This window comes from Dinoponera quadriceps, unplaced genomic scaffold (genome assembly GCF_001313825.1).
Source record: "Dinoponera quadriceps isolate SergipeBrazil2010 unplaced genomic scaffold, ASM131382v1 scaffold179, whole genome shotgun sequence".
Lineage (NCBI taxonomy): Eukaryota > Metazoa > Arthropoda > Insecta > Hymenoptera > Formicidae > Dinoponera > Dinoponera quadriceps.
Genome location: NW_014554529.1, coordinates 1085289 through 1105851, shown reverse-complemented (window position 1 = coordinate 1105851; position 20563 = coordinate 1085289). Strand labels below are relative to the sequence as shown.

The 20563-nt window shown below is 41.3% G+C and overlaps 1 protein-coding gene across 8 annotated transcripts in view; it reads left to right on the top strand.

The window, feature by feature from the left end:
- Positions 1–102: 102 nt before the first annotated feature.
- LOC106751794 (ubiquitin carboxyl-terminal hydrolase 48-like) overlaps positions 103–20563 on the top strand; it is a 47313-nt gene continuing 26852 nt past the window's right edge. For 3 of the 8 annotated variants that reach the window (XM_014632942.1, XM_014632947.1, XM_014632948.1), the window contains exons 1-13: positions 171–255; positions 1103–1250; positions 1734–1937; positions 2016–2342; positions 2525–2761; positions 2833–3083; positions 3179–3729; positions 3804–3905; positions 3971–4374; positions 4433–4778; positions 4879–5063; positions 17953–18057; positions 19693–19799. In XM_014632942.1, the coding sequence (XP_014488428.1) occupies positions 1117–1250; positions 1734–1937; positions 2016–2342; positions 2525–2761; positions 2833–3083; positions 3179–3729; positions 3804–3905; positions 3971–4374; positions 4433–4778; positions 4879–5063; positions 17953–18057; positions 19693–19799 (2953 nt within the window). In that variant the 5' untranslated portion in view covers positions 171–255; positions 1103–1116. Of the gene's footprint in view, positions 256–387; positions 507–1102; positions 1251–1733; positions 1938–2015; positions 2423–2524; positions 2762–2832; positions 3084–3178; positions 3730–3803; positions 3906–3970; positions 4375–4432; positions 4779–4878; positions 5064–17952; positions 18058–19692; positions 19800–20563 lie in introns of those variants that run through there. The other 5 variants (XM_014632945.1, XM_014632944.1, XM_014632943.1 and 2 more) reach the window with 5 other exon arrangements.

The window sequence follows — 20563 nt, the reverse complement described above, 5'->3', positions numbered from 1 at the left end:
TTGACGCGCGCTACGATACAAGCCGATTGCATATGGCGACGGATAGTTGAGAAAGTGTGTCCCTCTTTACGGGGTGACGGTTTTCGGTGTATTTTTGTGGCGTCTAGCGGCTATTGCGGACATCCAGTGCATTTGGGGGAGCGATATCTCGTGCCGCATACCGGGTGACACCGATGAATTACAGGGTAATGCCGTGAATAGCGGTGTTTTTCCATAACCTCTCAAATCGTGTAGAGCACAGTCTGTTGCAGACAGGTATGTGCACGCACCGTTTCGTGTGTTATTTTACAGTTAGAGCATGATTTCTTCTCGAACGCTTGTTCGACAACACAGCACTACTACGCGGCACTTCGCATTATAGGAAAAAATCGATTTCTCCCNTTTTTTTTTTTTTTTTTTTTTTTTTTTTTTGGCAAATGGCACGGTTTTGTTATGGCGCGAAAACTTGCGAGAATATCATCGAACATGTGCGTACGTGCGTTAGTCTGACTACGAATTCTTTTCCGGTAAGAACGACTGTTTCTCCAGAATTGTGATTACGTGTGGCTAACTCTGTAATTCTCACATTTTTCTTTGTTCTTCCTGTTTTCTGACGATAATAAATATACGACGATTTATTTTCGAGATAATAAGCGCAAAGGTCTTTGTAAATAGCCGGTTTATATGTTTTTAAAAGCATAAAAGTCGGCCATTTGTAACAACTTGATGTTTCTGCAGCTTGATTATTAAATTTTTCTCATTTGTGAAAGTGTCATGTTATATAAAAAATTAATATATTTATGTATTTATATTATTAATGTATTTATACGTAGATAGTAAATATACCGAGAATTTGTAGATTAAGAAGTATCTACAGATTAAATAAGTCTGAAATTCTCAAAATCACAAATCTTCTCCATGTTGTGTCTCTAAAATGTATTAACAGAAAGATAAAAATGTTTTTTTTTCCTATATCGTATTATATTATTCTGTCATTGATGACTATGCGTTCATATCGTTCATCATACATTTTATATACTGTGCTATGAGCATACATGTACAATTATTTAATCAAATATAGTATTTAACTAAATAACATCCTTGAAGCATAAAAGTTATATAGTTTATGTTGTAGATATGGCACCAACAAAAAAAGCTGATTTAGACAAGTTAGCATGGGCGTGGATAGAAGCGGTTGCTCCAGAACAGATTGAAAAAATACATTTAGAGACTGCATACAGGATTGGACTAAAAAGTTGTAAAAATTGCAAGTAAGTCATAATGAATTCTTATATCAGAAGAGTTTAGTAGTACATCATTTATGTTGTCGCTATAATTGCCACGGATGGGCGTTTTACTAATTAAATGTTGATTTATAGAGGCTATAAAAGCCTTCACACATGGATTTAATAGTAACGAAGTTGATCAACTAATCGGTATATTTCTTTAGATATATTTCAAAAGACTGTTTCTATTACTAACTATTAAAGTATTTCAACTGTTTGAATGATTTTTCCAACCTTATCGTCACTTCTATCGTCTCTTGGAATATGTAAAACTAAAGAGATATACCGTTCAACTTCCTCACTGCTTATGGCAATAAGTGTGTGAAGGTTTTATGCCAGAACCGTAAGAAATTAACCATTCTCAATCGATTAACATTTGACTACGATTGGTCAATTTCTTATGATTCATATAAGTTTTCCATAAATCAGCTTTCTGATCAATCGCTATATTCGTTACCCTTGTTTCAGACGGAACTGCACCAATAATCCCCAATGCCTGACGGGCTTAGGGGAAGAAAAATATATGAAGTCACAACCTACCGAGGTAGTACCTTTAGAAAGTTCTCTCTCTGAATTACGTGATCCGACTCAATACGTCGGGTTGAAAAACTTGGGTGCTACTTGCTACGTTAATAGTCTAATTCAAATGTGGTTTCATAATGAAGACATGAGGTAATACAGTGTATATCGTATATAAAGAAAAATGGATTTGCATTCTACCGTGTCTCATCGAAATAAATCCAACAACAGGAGAATAATATACAAATGGGATATCACGGAAGATCCGGAAGAAAGGGAGACAATGCAGCAGACGAAGAAGGCAGGACTACCGTATCATCCAGTAACCGCGGTCGGCCAATTGCAATACATTTTTGCGATGATGCAATTCGGAAATCGGAGTCTCCTTGATCCGATGAATCTCGCAGTCGCGTTATCTCTGGATACCAGAACACAGCAGGATGCTCAGGAATTCTCCAAGCTGCTACTGTGCCATATAGAAGGAAAGCTGCAGCAAGACTCAAGGCTGAAGCAGATGCTGCAGATGCTGACCCAGGGAAAATACAGCTATATCAATTGGTGGGTTTTCTGAAGTGGAAAACAAATGAGAATTGTCCTAAACGATGATGATGCTGATGAATCTTGACGATGAGAACATGGTAGGACACGTTGCTCGCTAGGGCGACTGGTGCGATCAACCGTTCTGACAGGGGGCGACGACTTCTTAGTGGGTAATTAGGATTTTTATGGGTTTGATGCAGTTGTTCCACGTGCGGTACCGAGCATCCGACGTCTACCACATTCTACGAATTGGACCTGCAATTGGCGGCCACCTTGAAGGAGGCGATAGACAAGTATCTGTCTGAAGAGCAGCTGACGGGCGCGAATCAGTATCACTGCACCACTTGCAATGATAAAAAGGACGCCAGGCGATTCATACGGTTAGAAACTCTGCCGGAGACTCTAAACATCCAATTGATGCGTTTTGTATTTCATAGGTAAGTTCGGAACATAAATATCGCGGAGACTCCTCATCCGCTCGAACTAACGACGCGATTCACCGTGACAGGGATTCCGGACAGAAGAAAAAGTTAAATTCGTACATCCAGTTTCCCGAGGATCTCGATATGTCGGAATACGTTAGGTGTCAACCGCAAACTCACTTGTATAGCCTCGTTGCAGTATTAAGCCACAAAGGTCCTTCCGCTCACTCTGGACATTATATTGCGAATATATGCAATTCGAGTGGTGAATGGTACCAGTTTAGTGACGACAAAGTGGAAAAGATGCAGAATAAACGAATCGAAGATGGTGTAAACGGTAATTACGTGCTTAAATAGGGAAAGAAAAATGTGGATTGTGTAGTAGTGTGGCAAGAGCTGGCATTTTTTTTCCTTTTTTTTTTTTTTTTATAGATAACGTAAAACCGATGAAACGAGGCCGTGTTCCGAAGGGATTCCTTTCATCGAATACGGCGTATATGTTGGTTTATAAAAAATTAACTACAGATTATCCAGTAAGTGTTGCAAAGAAAATGAAGTTGAAGAAACCCGAGGTGGAAGTGAGCGTCTCTAGCGATTCTGTTAACTTGGAAAGGCTTATCGTTAAAGAGAAATCTGATTCGTCGGACGAAGCGCAACGGAAAAACGGCATCGGGAATATGTCGCCAACGGAGGAAGAAAATCCTTATATGATATCCAAATTAGATTTCGAGAATAAAATAGACTCGGATGAATCTGTGGTACTTCAAAACACTGATGTATCAACGGCTAAAAATGAAACTATAGAAACTATCGTCAATATGGATGAATGTAAGGACACTTCTGATCCCATCGCACAACAGTTGCAGAATAAAATTCAACATCCAAAGAAACCGATAGTGAAAATTGTCAAACTCGATTACAAACGACTGAATGGTGCTGCACACAGAGCTATGAGTTGCGGAGAACAAGATTTCTATGAAGAGGTAAGTTCACATGTGTGTGCTAGATTAGAAATTATATTTAATTTTCAATGCATTTTCATTTGTTTTCTCCACAGATGGAATTCGAGAATTGGAAAGTGAGCAACACAATGCGCGAACTCGTCAGGCAAGAAAACGTTAAGCATGAATTGAGCTTGCTAGCCGCCCAACAAGAGAAGGTAAGAAAATATTTCTTATTAACAGCATTATTATTTGCTACATTATCCGCTATTTTCTATTTTAGCAAAAAGAAATTGAAGATCACAATTTCAAGCGACAACTTGTCATTGATATATATAATATGATCGCGTCAACGGTATCTTGGAACGAATACTATTGGATACCGACTGATTGGTTATCGAAATGGTTGAACGGACATTCTACCGCGGATAGTGTTCCTCCGATTGACAATTCAACTTTATTGTGCTCGCATTATCGACTCGACCCGCTGAAAGTTAGTCGCGCAAAATGCGTGCCAGTGGTAGCGGCTGATGTGCTTTACGAGAGGTACCGAGGAGGCCCACGATTAGATCAGACATCTTTGTGTGAAACTTGCGTGAAGAGACGTTGTAAACTATTGCGATTCAAATCATCGCTGGAGCGTGATCATAAAGAAGTCAATGAGCTCGTTCGCACATTTAAAGAACCGTAAGTTTCTGTAATAGGAAGAAGGATAACAAATGATAATACATTTCTATTGTTTTAGTTCTGAGACGAGTTACATTATCGGTACCGATTCATTACGGTCATGGCGAAGATTAGCTATGGAAACCTTCTTGGAGGATATGGAGCAAGAAGTTGACGTTTGCCAGGATACTCCGCAGGAGGAGAGCAAGAAAGATGGCAGCGACTGCACGAAAGAGGTCGAGGAAAACGAGGGAAATGAGATTATAATCAACTTTAACGAAGATTTACTTTGCGAGCATAATTCGCTTAAAACGGCAGACTCCAGTAGAAAAATAATACCTCAAGAGGCATGGTCGATTCTTCGAAAATATTTCCCGGATTCGAAAGAATATCCTATCGGAGCCTCGTCTTGTTCAATCTGTGAGGTAAGTTTCATGAATTTTTTTTTTTTCTTTGCAACAAGTTATCGAAATATTTTCTCAAATACCTATATTGATTGTATATTTGCCATTGATGCATTTTCAGGAGAGAATGGAAAATGCGCAAAGAGCGAAGAAAGACGATAAGATAAAGGCGAAACAGCAGAAGGACGAACTTACTGATTTATATTACGGGAAGAATAGGAATGAAATATCCAAATGCGACGATTCGAATAAACTATTTTACCTCGTCGAGAAGGGCTTCTTGGATAGTTGGCGTTCCTTCGTTCGGTAAGTCTCTTTTAGATTGTATTATTTATTATAATTCTTAGCTACACTTTCTCCACATTCACGAACTTCATACTCTTTCCAAATTTTTTTCGAAGTGCACTTATTTCGCTTTAAATGCGTAAAATTACGCTATAATTTTTTCTGTATATTTCTTCTTCTCTCTCTCTCTCTCTCTCTCTCTCTCTTAATTAGTGGTAATCAATTAGATATCTTTCTACAAATGTATTTTTGTCGAAAACTTTCGTCTTTTTCAAATCTCAACAGTTCTTTTGATCAATATTTCTTACAAAGGTGACCCTATTAACATCAGACAATTCAATTCCGAATTTATTTCAAAAGAATCACATCTTGTCGCTTTAAATGCTGTCAACTTTAAATTTAAACGGTTTTTTATTTTGAATTTCTTGACTTAGTACATTAGTTTTCGCGATATTTCGTTCGTGTATGCTTCAGTGCCGAGAAGTTCTCGCTCGAGTTGTATCGATGCAGAAGCGAGTATTATCATTATTCACCTCATTAATTATATTAGCTCATCCGAGTGTACAACCAATATTATGATAATTACACGATGCGTTCTGTAAAAGAGAGAGGTTTACTGTTCCTTCGCGAGAAGTATGCTTCTTTTTTTTAAGTAATTAATGAAATCTACACCAACTTCATTAATTAGTCATAAATTCCAAATAATCGATTAAATTTCATTGGCATAGCTGATTATTACTCCGATAACGATTATGGTATCTGGCGAATTTTCGAGCTCGCGTTACAGTTACGTCTGTAAAGTACCAAGGAAAAGACCAGAAAAGAAAATTCCGCGGAAATAAACATTTGGTAGGAATCGCATTCAATCTCATCGATTGAATTTGCATTTTATGGAAAGTCGATTACATAAAATTAGTATATAGTTTTAATACCACTCAATAATTTAACTTATTGCTGAATATGTTTCGGTAATATTCCATTGCTGAGTATATATTAATAATTATTCATTCGCGTATATAGTATTATCATGCCATTATTAACCGTTCAATTATTATGCTATTAATAACTGTTCAGCAACTTCAGTTCTCTGACTGAAACAATCGTCACAAACAACCGTTTCGTGTCGGTAATCGTTATGTCGATAACTAACGCAGGTATTCCGCACTCATATTATTTGGTCAAGATGGCATTAGTCGTCTTGCTTCGTGCAATTTCTTAATTCTTCACATATGCTACATATTATACATATTTTTTTCCTGCAACATGCTTATCAATGAAGGAAAAATTATTTATATATTTCTAATAATGTTTTAATACTGTTAATAATTTGTAAAAACGTCAAGATTATCTTGAGTAGAGAATACAATTGAAACAAACAGATTATCGATTCTCTTTCCCTCCTTTCTATAAGGAGAAAAGTAATTTCTATTCTATATGAAAAATATATCGATATATGATAGAAAATGTGGATAATGTCGCACGATAGTAGTAATATTAAAGATATTATATATTATTGAACAAACTCTCTCTTCAGAAATCCTAGAAGAAGGATATTTTACAAATTATATAAAAATGACTACTGAAAGCTACAATTAACATAACGTAAAAATGGATTTATCATTTTCTTCTCTGTTTCAACATCGGTGTGATGAAATATGATACAGATTAATCCACCGTACGATGATCTATTTTCCGATGATCTATCGCTGTTTCGCGAACACTGTGCTTTAATTCGCGATAAGTATTACGTCTCGATGTGCACTTTCGTGAGACGATCGGGCTTGCACTCGTAGAAACTGGTTGTCGACGTAGAGGAAAGATATATCCGGGATGTATTAACGAGCTTTTCCTAATTATGAGAAAAAACTGGACCGCGCGATTAAGCTGGGTGGGCCCCCCCCCCCCCCTCGTTCGTCCGTGTGTGGGTGCGGAGGAGGACCTGCACGGGGAAACTAATTGAAACCGCTTAACGACCCGCCGGCAAATGATACATCGACCCCAACGAAGGGCCACCGGTGTCTTAATATCGTTTCGCCTTCTTCCACAGGCAAGACCGTAAATGCAATTTGGACTCTCGTTCCTTCGAATTTCTGCTCTTCATTCCAAGTTTTGGTGTCCGGCGGAAAGAAAGAAAGAAACGCACTCGAAGTGTACGCGCATGAAGGATGAATTTCAGCTTTTTCGCTTCTGTCTGTCTGTCGCGTCACGTAACGTTGCGACAAATTCAATGCGTTAAACCGTCGCGTCCCTTAAGTACACGCACGATACTGCGCAAATTTATCTTTTAATCTCACGCGTGTTCTAGCTTTACATCAACTAAACGGCTAAACGCAAAAAGAGTCGCGTTTATCGCTGAAATTTCCTCCGTTGGTGGCACGCGAATTTTTCCGAATACTCGCCCCTTCGTTGCGAGCGGAGATTAAAAGAGAAAAAGATTTATTACGCGTCCTTCTCTCTTGAGCTAAGTTGGTTTTTTTCCCGATATGTATTAGTAGAATTAGCAGCGAGTCGAACGCGGACTCATGAATACGAGTGAAATCTTTCCGACAGCGGAAAAAACATCCGGGATGGCATTATCCTGAACGCTCCCTTATTATACATTCTCTCGCACAGCGACACGTTGGCTGGACACTTCGGATTGACAGATTCAAATTCGCCGGGGGCTTAAATCTCGTCGGATTCCAACGTATGTGAGCTAAACCAGGATCAACCCTTCTCGCGGATTACACGTTTGTCGTGTCACGCGCGATTTCGATATACATGTAGGGACGTGAAAACCTCGAAATAAGTGGTCGGTTCCCGAATTAAATGAACACTTGTGCGAGCAAGAAGAATACATGTTCTCCTCTTCCGTACGGTTTACATTGCGTCTCGTCCGGCACTTCTTTAAAATAAGAGATAACGACGGCTAATATTCATTCGGTACTCATTAGGGGCAAAAAAATTCGTTCGATCGTTCAGTTTGAAAAACGATAATTTGCTACTTCATTCCGTTTCTTGAGGTCGCTACGATCCATTATCGAGTATTTGCTATTAACCGAAGGAGAGAGAGAGAGAAAATGTGAAAAATATTTTTCCGGACCGCTGGCATTGTCTTCGACCGACTCCTTTGTGACGTCGGTGATTAATTTTTCAGCAGGTCGGGCATGCCGCCCTTTTTTGTTACGCCACCACTGCCAGTAATCGTTCTTTGTATTTTTCGAACAAAAACCCATAGTTCGTTGCTTCCTTTACACGTATAGTTATATTATACGGTACGTGCGCGACTTCTTTTTGCAATGCGCTTGGCATATAAAATTACGCTTTATTACTCTGTCTTATATTAAATTTTCCATATCCACATGCCCTGAAACACCGCGTACATAAATGTCTTCGACTCTTTCAGCGCGCGTTATTAATCCGAGCAGCTTATATCTTTTTCGTTCATTCGCGTATTTTTTGTAGAAATATAAAGAAGCGTTTCGTCGTGAAACACATATAATCGTGTAGTTTAAGTAATAATTAAAATTTTACTGTCGGAGCACACACGATGCATGATTTTATTTTTTAAATCTACTTTGTAATTCAAATTTCTCAAAATATAAAATTTTTAGTTTTTCATTTTTCGATAATGTAGGAATGATTGTTTTTCCTTCAATGAACAAACGTTTGCATTGCCTTATATCGATAATTAGACCAGACTCGCTAATCAAACACGACGGAAGTTTTCACACCCTCGAGAGAACAAATGGTGTCGAGGATTGCAATCCGTTTAACTAGCTTCAAACAAAGTCCCCCCCGCCAATCCGTCAACGTCGCTCGGATGGATCTTCGAAAGGATTAGGATTTGCATAAACGATCATTCAACTTCCGCTCGACGCCACTTCATCCTTTCTTTTGGCATGGATATTTCCCGACATTTGGCGACTTAAAAACTCGCACTTCGCTAAGCTATTAGATAGGAACTGTTGATTGTGGTGCAATTTTTATTTCTTACTTTAACTGAACAATACACTTTGGCGCGATATTTCATTTTACATTAAAGTATGTAATACAAGAGTTGAAAAATATTTTGAAGTGCTTTTCTTCTTTTAATATTTTAACTTCCTGTTTAATATTCTCAACTAATTCTCTCATACACAGGGAAAAAGATATCTTTTTGGATTTTATTTCTTTAATCGAAACAAATTTGTCTTTTAGAATGGAGCGAATAAACGAACGTTGGATTCAACAGACAGGATTGTTTGATGTTTCAAGCAATAAATATCTTTATGCCAAATAATATATTTCTTTTGTATCTTTACTCAAGCATTACAATGGTAATGACAAACAATAAATTATTTGAAAGCAGTAACACTATATTAGAGAAATATCAAAGAACTTTTTCATGTCTCAGTCAGAACAGTATTTAATATATAATGAGATAAATTTTTTTATTGAAAACAAATATTATTTCCTTTAAATAATACTGTTTCCCCTCCCTCCCTAATAAATAGTGGTTTACTTTAATGAAAGAACCTTTTTCATTTAAACAAAATTATATTTGATATTAAGTTATGTTATTTATATTAAAGAAACCCAAGACAAAGAAACACTAAATTCAAAGAAATCTCTTTCTCCGTGTAACATTTCACGTATAGAAATGTACAAATCACGCATACATAATTATTATTCAATTTATACATTACCGACAAATCGTCTTAGAAAATTGCATTCACGGTGGAAGGTGAATTGATTTTTCCATCAAGAGATACAATGTTTACTTTGTCAGAGCTGAGTGAAGCTTCTTGGCAACGTCGGGCGCTGACTTCCGCATTTCGGTAAATAATTATTAATGATCGCGTACTCGGAGAAAATGTGACCGCGATCTTGTTGACACCGCATTGTAACACCGCGGACAATGGTGCCGCCGTCTCCAAAGCGCGCGCCGCGAGGTTAACGTAGAAGGAGGAGGAAGGGCAGAGGCCATAATTAATAACTGGGAATTGATTAAGGTGCCAGATAAGTCCATGGAGCCGCCGGTGTCCCGTCTCGCTCGCACACCCTTCGCAGCTTCGACTGTCTCTCGTGCGCGCGTTACGATATGATTAATAATTCCGAGATAACGTCGTCCCCACCGCAGAGTCCCTACTACATCGTTGTCCCTCCGCGAAGGACCGATTTGCGGCCCCACTTACCGGCCTCATAAATGACTAATTATTCTCGCCTTTTACGTGCCGGTTATTCGTCTTACTCGCGCATACTCTCTCCTGTGCAAAGACGAGATCGGCTAATCACGGAAAAGTGTCCGCGCCGATTGGGATTCGAAGTTCGCTTCCTTCCCTCTCAGCAACGCCGAAGAAATTCCGACTATTTTGCGTACATTTGGCCGCTTCTGTCGAGGCGAACGCACGACGGGTGCTCGCGGAAGGAAAACTATAAATCATTCGACGAAACGAGCCACGTTAGAAAAAGAGAGGGGTGAGTCTTGGTATCGGGGAGGGTGGCTCGTCGTGCATCGACTCGCGAAATCCAACTACCCTTAAATAAATTGATTCATTGCGAGAGACCTCCGTTGCCACCGTAAACTCGAGCCGTCGTCTTCCTCCCGAGCTTTCCGCCCTCGACGATATTTCGCTAATTCTCGCGAAACGCGTTGTTACAGAGTCGTTTCCCCCTTTCTATCTCGTCGACTCTGTTTCCGCGTGTTCGATTGCTACCATCGAAGCCTTCTTCCCAGCATATATCGTGGAATCAATGATTCGGTGTGCACGCAAATTTTCCCGAAACGACACGGGCGATCAACGATGAGCGGCCCTCTTGATCGATCTCTATTATTTTCACCGATAATTGGATTCGTACCTACACGCGTTCGACGTGGAAGGAATTCTTTCGGATGTATCCTCCCTCTCTTTCTCTCTCTCTACCGCTATTCCTCATTCTCCCGGGGGTGGCCAGTGTCTCGGGGGCGGTCATATATCATCCACCCTTGGGGGTGGCCGCGGGGGTAGAAGCAAAAAATCTTACCGAGCAAAAACTATCATCAGTGCTCGGTAAAGCGAGCTGAACGTTTCGCCCGCTTCTCTCTTTCCCTCTTCTTCCTCCTTTCCTTGCCATATTCTCTTCATCTAAGGTCTCTACGTGTCGCTATTCTGCGTACATCCTTTTCGCCAGTTTTCTACGAAGCTGGTTAACAATGGTTTTATACAGTAACTTTTTCCGCGTATTTTATATATATCACAAATATCTTTTTTCCCTCCAAATGAGTGTTTTACAAAGTTCGATGCAGTCGGCTGAAAAATTTGCCCGCAATCAGAAACGATGTTAACAGATAATTTTATTGCAAATCCAGATCGACAAAATGGTCGATCTTATACTCAAAAGCAGAACCTATTCCCACATAATTACATTGTTCATTTTTTTCTTTTTCTCATCATGACAGAGAGGTCTCAGCGAAATTTCTACACGCTCCTTTTTGAATTTTTACCTATTTTTACTCTATCGCTCGGCCTTTATCATCCATCACTAACATCGACTTATCAAAGTCGCGAGTTTTCAGCGCGATTTTATTCTGGAGAACCATCGGCTGGCACGTTCTCTCTCTCTCTCTCTCTCTCTCCGCAACGGTGCCAATGTAAATAGACGGGAGCGACCAAGCATGGCGGGTGGCTGCGTTTTTCGTGGTGTATCGCGGTAGCCCGATGGTCACGCCTGGCGAGCAACCTACGCGTGTTGTTCTCCGATCGGGAACGTTCGATCGGTATTGAGAAGTCCGGCGCAAAAACGCGCTTAGCTGGCGCAACGAACCGCCTTGCGAGCAACACCCTGCGAGAGTACGTTTTGAAAACGGTCGACAGATGTATTACAACCCCGTTATATTGTAATCGTGTGGTGTAGAGTTATCGACGCGAATTTATTTCGCTGGTCAGTGAGGATTGTAACGAAGATTTCGTTTATTACCGGATCTCCTATCGTCAAAAAGAATTTCTCCCATAACGGACAATACAATGCGCGGGAAATTCGGTGGAAAAATGCGTTTCTTCCTCTTATTGATTCGTTCTCGAGTCAATGGAGATCATATTAAAAATCTAACGCTGAAGCCAAACGATTGTGAGATATCGGTCCGTAGATGATTCTCGATTATTGGAAATTATAACTTTGCCTTTCGCACCTTCGGCGAACGCGATGAATTATTTGGAAAAAGACTCGATGAGCTTGCGGCGCGCGCTGATTCCTCGCTCGTTTCCACCAACGAGCGCATTCGACAGTAGTGCATAGCGACCAGCGGAGCATCCTCCACGGACTCCCTTTTTATTACATCGGCGAAAGCCTCTGGTCGGTCTTCTTGTTTGCTCAGAGGGGGAGAGGATCTTCGGACGCGCGGGATAGTCCTACCACGGGAGGAGAGGAGGGTCTGAAGTTACACCGGCGGGAGTCCTGTTGACCGACGGACTGCGGCAGGATGTCGATTATCGACGGTTTTTGCCGTGATTCCCCTTTTTCGAGCCGAGCGCATAATTAGCTTTCGTTATTCTAGCGCGCACCGCCGCGCCGCGCTTCCGCCCGCTGACAACGATCGAAGGAGAGAGACTCCTTGCTCGCATTATACTTCGATCTTCTCCTCCTTCGCCCGCTATTGTCCCTCCGTCTCTCGCATTCTCGCTCTTCGCGGTATTATCTCCGCCGGGCATGGGCGATTTCAGGTGGTCGCGCTCCAGCTTTCCTTCTTCAGCAGCGGGGTCGCGATGATACGCTTTCTGGGAATCGCGCAAGAGAGGAGGAGGATAACGAGATTATCTCTAATTGGAAGAATGTATTTTCGCGAGATCAGATACAAAATGGAATGATACGCCGGGTTTTTTAATCGATTTTCCCGCCACGTCGCCGAAAATCGACATAATTTTGTCTTTTTTTACGAATTTATGTAATTGTCTCTGTCCGTTTTGTTTTTAAAAAGCTTTTAATCATTCAGTCTCTCATCCTTTCGATTATGCATTCCTTACAAGCAGTCTCTCAGATTTGCGTCAGAAAGCACGATCATATAACTTCAATCGCTTACCAACGATCGAGGTGAAAAATATGTCAGTGCTTTGCGCTACATCTCTGTTGTCTTACGCGACTCATTCTTCAAAATAGATCATCTAGGTACTTCTACGGTGTCTTTCCAAGTCGAAACTCCGACTTTCATGGCGACGATTTATGCGAGACACGTCATCAGAATCTATTGGCTTTTCCCAACACCGTACAGAAAGATTTCGAGCTGTATTTTCATATCAAGCAATCAAATCATGTTGTTTAATGAGGTTCGTTCCGTCTCTTCGCAGGTCATTCGCAGCTTTCCATTCTATCATATCGGAATACGTTGCGTCGAACGTTAACTAATGTATTCCCGAGTCGTTGGTTTCTACATTAAGTCTACTTAGTTTTGCATTAAGTTTTCAAGTGAAGAAATAACATCTCATTTGTAGCATCAAAGAATGTTCCTTTGAAAGGAATTTAGACTTGCCAGGGGAGATTTTAAATTCTATACTAAACAGAGAAAACAGAAACATCTTCCTATTTATAACATCAAATGGAGCGCAATACAAGACTTAATAAACTAAATAGACTCAATGTAGAACTGAAATTTCGACTCGGTTTATCTCGCTATGCACACACACACACACACACACACACACACACACACACACACACACACACACACACATACACACACACACACACACACACACACACTTAATTTATTGTAATTTACTTATCATATTCTGGTAATGCATCGATATCAGCACTAATGCTGCTGCTTCGGACACAAAGTTCATTAACAATTCCATGTTCCATGTACAATTCTATATCGTCCGTTATTATTATTATTATTGTGAAAAATCTCGTTCTTCTTCTTTCGCCGATAACTCGTGGAATGCAGGTTGACTACAATACGCGCGATTATTACTTCCCGTTAGCTGTAAAGGAAGCCTCGTTACGAGAGAAGTTTGTAAATGCCTCGGGTGGAAAAGACGGTTCTTCGTGACGCGAACTCGTCACGAACTTGGTCGGAATGCATTAAATCACTACGATCCACGATACATACGTCGAAGTCATGCTAGCTTTTGTAATAACCTCGCAGCGGCGTTTTTGTCATACGTGCTTTAGAAAACGGAACCGCGTGGTGATATGTTATCGTCGATTAACTGCAGTTATCGTTCTATCGATTGCGATCGTGTATGACCACACGAGGAAGAGGGGCATTTGGGATGACACGTGTCGAAATTTTAATGTTACTTTAACGCACTTAAGGATAGTTTGCGCCTACTTAGAATGAGTCGAAATTTGCTCCTACATTAAATTTCAAGTGGAGAAAATAATTTCTCATTTATAGCGTCAAAAGAACACTAATAGTGATTTAGTGATGCTACGAAGGAAATTTAGATCTCCCGGGGGGGAATTTTTAATTCTACACTAAGTCTTCGGGTGGAGAAAATAGAAATAACGTCTCATTTGTAATATCAGAAGAGTAGAATAGAAAATCTTTGAAAACTTAATGTAGAACTAAAATTTCGACAATTTATAGACTGATGAAAACCTACTTTGACGATTCTGACATTTTTTAACTTCTCTCTTAAACTTTCAATTCTATAGATTGAATTTCAAAGCTACTTTCAGCAACCTGACGCTAAAGCGACGGAAATTGAAGACATCAAATTAGGAATATAATTATATCATTGGAATGAAAATTGAACCTATCTTACCGTGTTGCAGAATCAAAGGTTTAACATAGATTTCCCGCATTGTCCTGTCGGAAATTTTAACGTTTTTTTACAGATAGAAAATCCCAAAAGATCTCTCCTTATATGAGAAGCTTCTGAGAGAGAAAAACGCGTGCCTCCGTCGCTTTTGTGTCTTCCGCCGAAAGTATTCGCTCTCACACTTGGTGCGCGGGTGCGCCGGAAAGTAGCGGCATCGCAGTTCGTCCCATCGCGTTTCTCGTGATCAACGCGGACATACGCGTCGTTTTCTTATTTTCCGAGTGTCCCGCGGTAACCGGCAGCAACATTGTTTTTCTCTTGTTCCGTCCTTCCCGTCGTCTACCCTTCCCACCGTCTTCCTGCGCTCGTCCCCCCTCTCTCCCTTTCGCCATCTATCTGACGACTGGCTTTTGGGATTCCTTTTTCAATACCCGGACACACCGAGGACCTTTTACCACGGACACGTAGGGGCCCCTCTTGTAATGACCGCAACGCTCCAATGCACTCGGCGTCCGTCCGGAGCTGCATAACCGGTGCAGCGGACGCGTAGGATGCGTCTCCCGCTTCATTCTCGATGTTGCAGTTAGATGAAGTATATATGTCAATGGCAGGATATATCGGCACGCAGTCTTGAGGAATGTGAAATCGCGCTTTAAAGAATTATAATAATATCTTTTTACATAATTTTTTGCCATTTTCAGTGTATACCGAATAGGGATGATTGATCTTGCGTTGGTTGGTTTGACCGGAAATTCCTGAGCATTTGTCTCGATCCATTAGGCCGGCTCGTTGTCTCTGCCACACGCGGCCAATAATTCGTTGACAAGAGCAGTAATCTCTCGAGAGATCGAGAATCATCTAGTCAAATACCGACGGGTGGAGCGCTAAATCAGGGAAAACCTAGGGACACGTCGGGGTTGCCGGAAGACAAATGTCAGCGGAACATGCGGGGCTTCTCTCTCCCTCTCTCTCTTACGTGTAGATGCACGGTCTGCGGCGGTAAATCAAGGGTGGTGATATTAAAAGGCCGCTTATACGCGAAAACATAAGATTTATTTCTGCTGGAGAGGAATGCGAGAGAAGGAGCGGATAAAGGCGGTTCCTTCATCGAACGCGACGAGGAGAATGATAGGGAAAGAGAGAGATGAATTATCGAAACGAATTTTTCTCGGCCTATACACGCGGGAAGTCGCATCAAGGCAAAGTAAGGCTACTGAGTACCGTGACAAACACAACAAGCATTTTGTTTGAGTCAACGAAATGAGTTTCTCGGTGTATCACAAGAAGAAGAAAGTTGCAACACTTGATTTCGGCGAGTTTTGCAACGTGTCCAATGTATCGTTAAAAATATGTTTAAGAGAAAAAGGAATATGTCTCTCTTGAGAATTTTTCGAGAAAGAAATTGGATGCGTTCTGAAATTTATAAAAAGAAATTGTGCAACTTTTTCGTGACATACATCTATCGCATGCTACTGGAAAGAACATTCCATTATATCAACGATCAATATAAAATCGATCTGTCGTATCATTTCCCCTTTTTGTAACTATATTATTATTATCGGATTGTATCCGTGTAATTTTCTTCACAAAGACCGGCCGGCCCACTATCGCACGACGCGCGGCCGTCTTGGTTGATTAAGGCCATCCACAATGATGCTGTCACTAGGTTCGTTCGTGCATAGAACAGGATATTATGCACCGGTATCGAACAATAAGTCGCCGACCACAATGACTCGGCTCGATCGTTTTTCTTTGCCGTACGCTCCGTTCGGACGCTGTACCAACGCCTTCGTTAATTCTTTCGCCACCGAGTACAATTCACCATGACTGTATGTTACGAGTAACTGTTCGCGCGAGTATAACCGACATTCCTCCGCTCGCCGAATTCGCACGTTCTTGTTCCTAGATTTCTTATTTCTCCGCAAACATGAATATACCACGCTACCTCTCGTGAGTATTTCCGTTCGCTCATCGAAGCCATAAATTTCTTTTATTTCCCGATTTTACGATTAGTATTTTTATCTTAAAAAGAGGAACAATCTTGTGAAGAAGAAATATAAATACTTGCGAGCGATCGCGGTGCACTTTATCAACAGGAAGCTGAAGAACTGTCATTTAATTTCCCGTCGAAGATGTAGACGGCTTTTCACGCTTTCGTGTTGGTGCATCCCTACGTGTGTCAGGAAGGCCGCGCAAACCGAATCCTGTTTTCCTCCTCCATCTCCGCGATCTCCGGGGAGCAATAATCGTTGCGGGACGGAAAAATTTCGCGACAGAAGTTAAACAAAGCCTCGAACCAGAAATAAAAAAGGAGGGTCCGGCGCGGGAAAAAGAGAGAAACGGAAGGGACATAGAAACCGGGGTCGTACCGGCTTCGACCGTAATAAGGGTGACCACCTCCCCCTCCGCGACTCCGTTCGCGCGGCGTTCCTCTGTTCTCTTGTTTGAACAAGGCTCATAATTAATACGCGCATTCGCTTCTGGAAAACGCGCCCGGAGTGAACAGGGGGGATGCGCGCGGAAGGGACATTTTTAAACTACGGCATCGGATAGTCGACTTTCCGCATCAAAGCTCGCGAGAGAACTCGCGGTATATCTCCGATATCCTTCGTCCGGTATTGCGTTTTTCGGATTGTCGAATATCGTTTTCCCGTTTTTGCGGAAAATTTCAATTAACCTTAACATTTGGAAACAACATTTTTTTTGCGATATCACCTTGTCATTGATTTGATTTTAACGATCATTATCGTTAAAATAATAATATTATGCAGTGAAAGATTGAGGAAAGCGAATTTTCAATTGAAAATTGTACATTTTTCCGACGCACCAGAGCGCGCAAATTCGAAGAGATTTCCGTCTATTCCCGTGGTACAATCGCATGACAGCGTACCTGGCTCGTTTCGCGAGAGATATCTGTCTTTAAGAGCATTATCTGGATGGTCGTCGGCTAGGGGGATGGCAAAAACCATCCGCCCCCTCGTGGTATGTGAAAAATGATGCACAACCCCGTCCCCTAAACATCGCCTCCGGAAAGTCCCGAAGGAAACGTTCACCGTCGTGATCCGTAAGATCGTGTCACGGGCGAGCTCACATTATCGAGAACACTTAACTCGTTTGCTGGAATTTCTTCAACGAGAATTCGAAACAAATTTTATATACATGTATGGATTGTTAGCTCTCGTTAAGTATTTAACATCTCTCGGTTGTAGATACGCGGAGACACACTCGAGAACACCGCCGCCAGGCATCCAGAACGCGTCTCTCCTGTGCGAGCATAAAGGATTCCTTTACGCGCCCAGGATCAACAACGAATTGTAAGTATGCATTATATATTTCGGAGAAAATGAATATAGCTGCACGTGCGGTTCTCGTAAAGTGAGAGAAAATCTGCGAGAATAAAGTTGGAGGGATATACGCACGGAGGTAGATACTCGTGATTTCGGAAGGGGATTTTTCCTTGGCAGGAATTTCTCGAAGGACACTATATTATAAAGCGAAAGTGCGTGACCTCCTGGCACGCCTTTCTCTTCGTGCCCTTGCCCCCTCGTGATGTGATGGATACGCGAAAATGTCACTCGCACGGCCCCGGGGCTAACGCGCCATCCAACATCCCCCGACCATTATGCTAAAGCATTGTCCACTATCTGCCTAAGATAGCCGGCGGCTTAAGTCGTCCGCTTTTACTCCGGACCTCTCGGCGAGACCGTTAAAAAATCATTTTTGCCATCTTCACCCCAGGATATATCGGCGTTTCTTCCCTTATCGACTTTTTATGCCTTTGTCTAAAAATACGATAATTAGGAGGTCGATATGCCCACTTTATCTGCGAGTAATTAATTCACGAATATTTTGCAAATGGTATAAAAAATATATGATCACTTTACATCGTTATTTAGATCGAAGATGCCGATACAAAAATATAGTGAAAGATCCGTCAAATATCGCGTAGCCCCGCTAGTATATATTTTTTCTGGGCCGGTCTCTCATCCCCCTCCTCTTCCTTTCATCGTCTCTCCTCGATGCACCCACCATTATTCGGGCGTTAGGCAAATACACAGGAGAGACGACAAGCTCGTCCGTGCGTTTTTGCCCCGTGAAAATTCAAATGAGACCGCGCGGCATATTGCGCTGAATCGAAATTAATGTCGCGCAACTAATTATCGGTCGAGTCATCATCGTACCGGGTCTCTCTCTTCCTTTCTCCCTCTTTCGTATCGCGAATCGGCCGTTGTATAACCGTCTGTCGTTCTATCGAGGGATAAGCGATGTGGCCAATTATCGTCGATCGCGTTACCGTCTTAATCAAGGTTGATTGATCGATCATCGCGATGTTACGCTGTTCATTTTTTTTTTACAAATATGACTTTTACAAGTGTGCGCACTATGAAAACTAAATTTATGCCAAAAGGGAATAAGTCATTTCGCATGTCTACACATTGATATGTGCAATCCGGTTGTTATTAATTGGTTACGTATGTAACGATCAGCTGGGATAATTATTCGCGGTCAATCTATATCGCCGCGATGATAGATTGATTAGAAATTACGTATATTAATAGCGCAATAGTTGGCGAAATATTATTGATTGCATACTGACGCGAGATTTCCTCGCGATACGCGGCTCAGGAACCACGCCAGGATCGAGCGAACAATTGCAAGGGCAAAAAGCTGGAGCCGTGGCACAGCAAGAAATTTCTAATTTGCGGTATAATTAAGGGAGACGATGCAAAAAGCATTACGGATTCTACACCGTTGTCGGAAAATCGCAAATTCCATCTTGCAAATACGTCTCTCGTCCAATCGCGCTCAGAGAGGAAGAAGGAGAGAGAGAACATCCTTTTTTGTGAATATATATTTCATAAATATCAATAGGAGAAACTTTATTGTGCGAGTTTGTCTCTTTGCCAGAGGATCATAAACTAGGAGATATTATTATTTAATTGTTACAGATACAGTATAGTAACAGCAGAGGAATGGTCGAAGCTCGTGCAATTCTACGAAGTCGACCATTCCATCACCATAAAGAAGACTGATGACGACTATCAAACGACTCCTGGTGAGTAGAAATACTCTTACGACACCAAACGATTCGCAAATTAGTTCAAGTCGTTTACAACGTTACGCGCTATTACGCAAATTTAATCCGCCCTATGTTTGTCTTTCATACTTTTTAATAATATAAGTTCGATATATTAAAGATGAGGACGTAAGTTTTGTTTTGATAATATCTCTATAATGTGTGTGCGATAATTACTGAAAATTATCGACATGGTGTTACGACGGCGCAGCTACAACACAACGCTGTTTTTCACGTTTTTGCCACGAAATTGATTTCGATTAAAGAGACATATAATCTCAGAGCGCGAAGGCCGGATATAGAAACGTGACGGCGGCGGTACTTAGAGTGCGCGCATAAGATATCTCGTCGATAATGACCGTGATACAGAAGTTACGCTCGGTGATCGCGTTCGGCGATATATCGGATAGAAAGGAACAGGCTTCCTACTCCGCCTCTCTTCCAACCGAGGAATAATGCCAGAAGACATTAGCCGCCGATTTACATAAATCCACCTCCTGTCCCCCGTTCTCAGTTGGCTTCTCTTCCAGGCCCCAAAGTGTCTCATTATAATTAAGAAGTATCCTGAAAATTAACTGGCAGAAAAAGCAACGCCACGTCGGGGATACAACGAGACGAGCGCAAATGGCCCTCTCGAAAGTTTCGCGGATTGTTTGCTCCTTCGACGTTTCCGTAGTTTCGTCGCATAAACAATTCGCTTGCTCGTTTGCGAATCAACTCAGATAACAATGTTCGTTAATTTC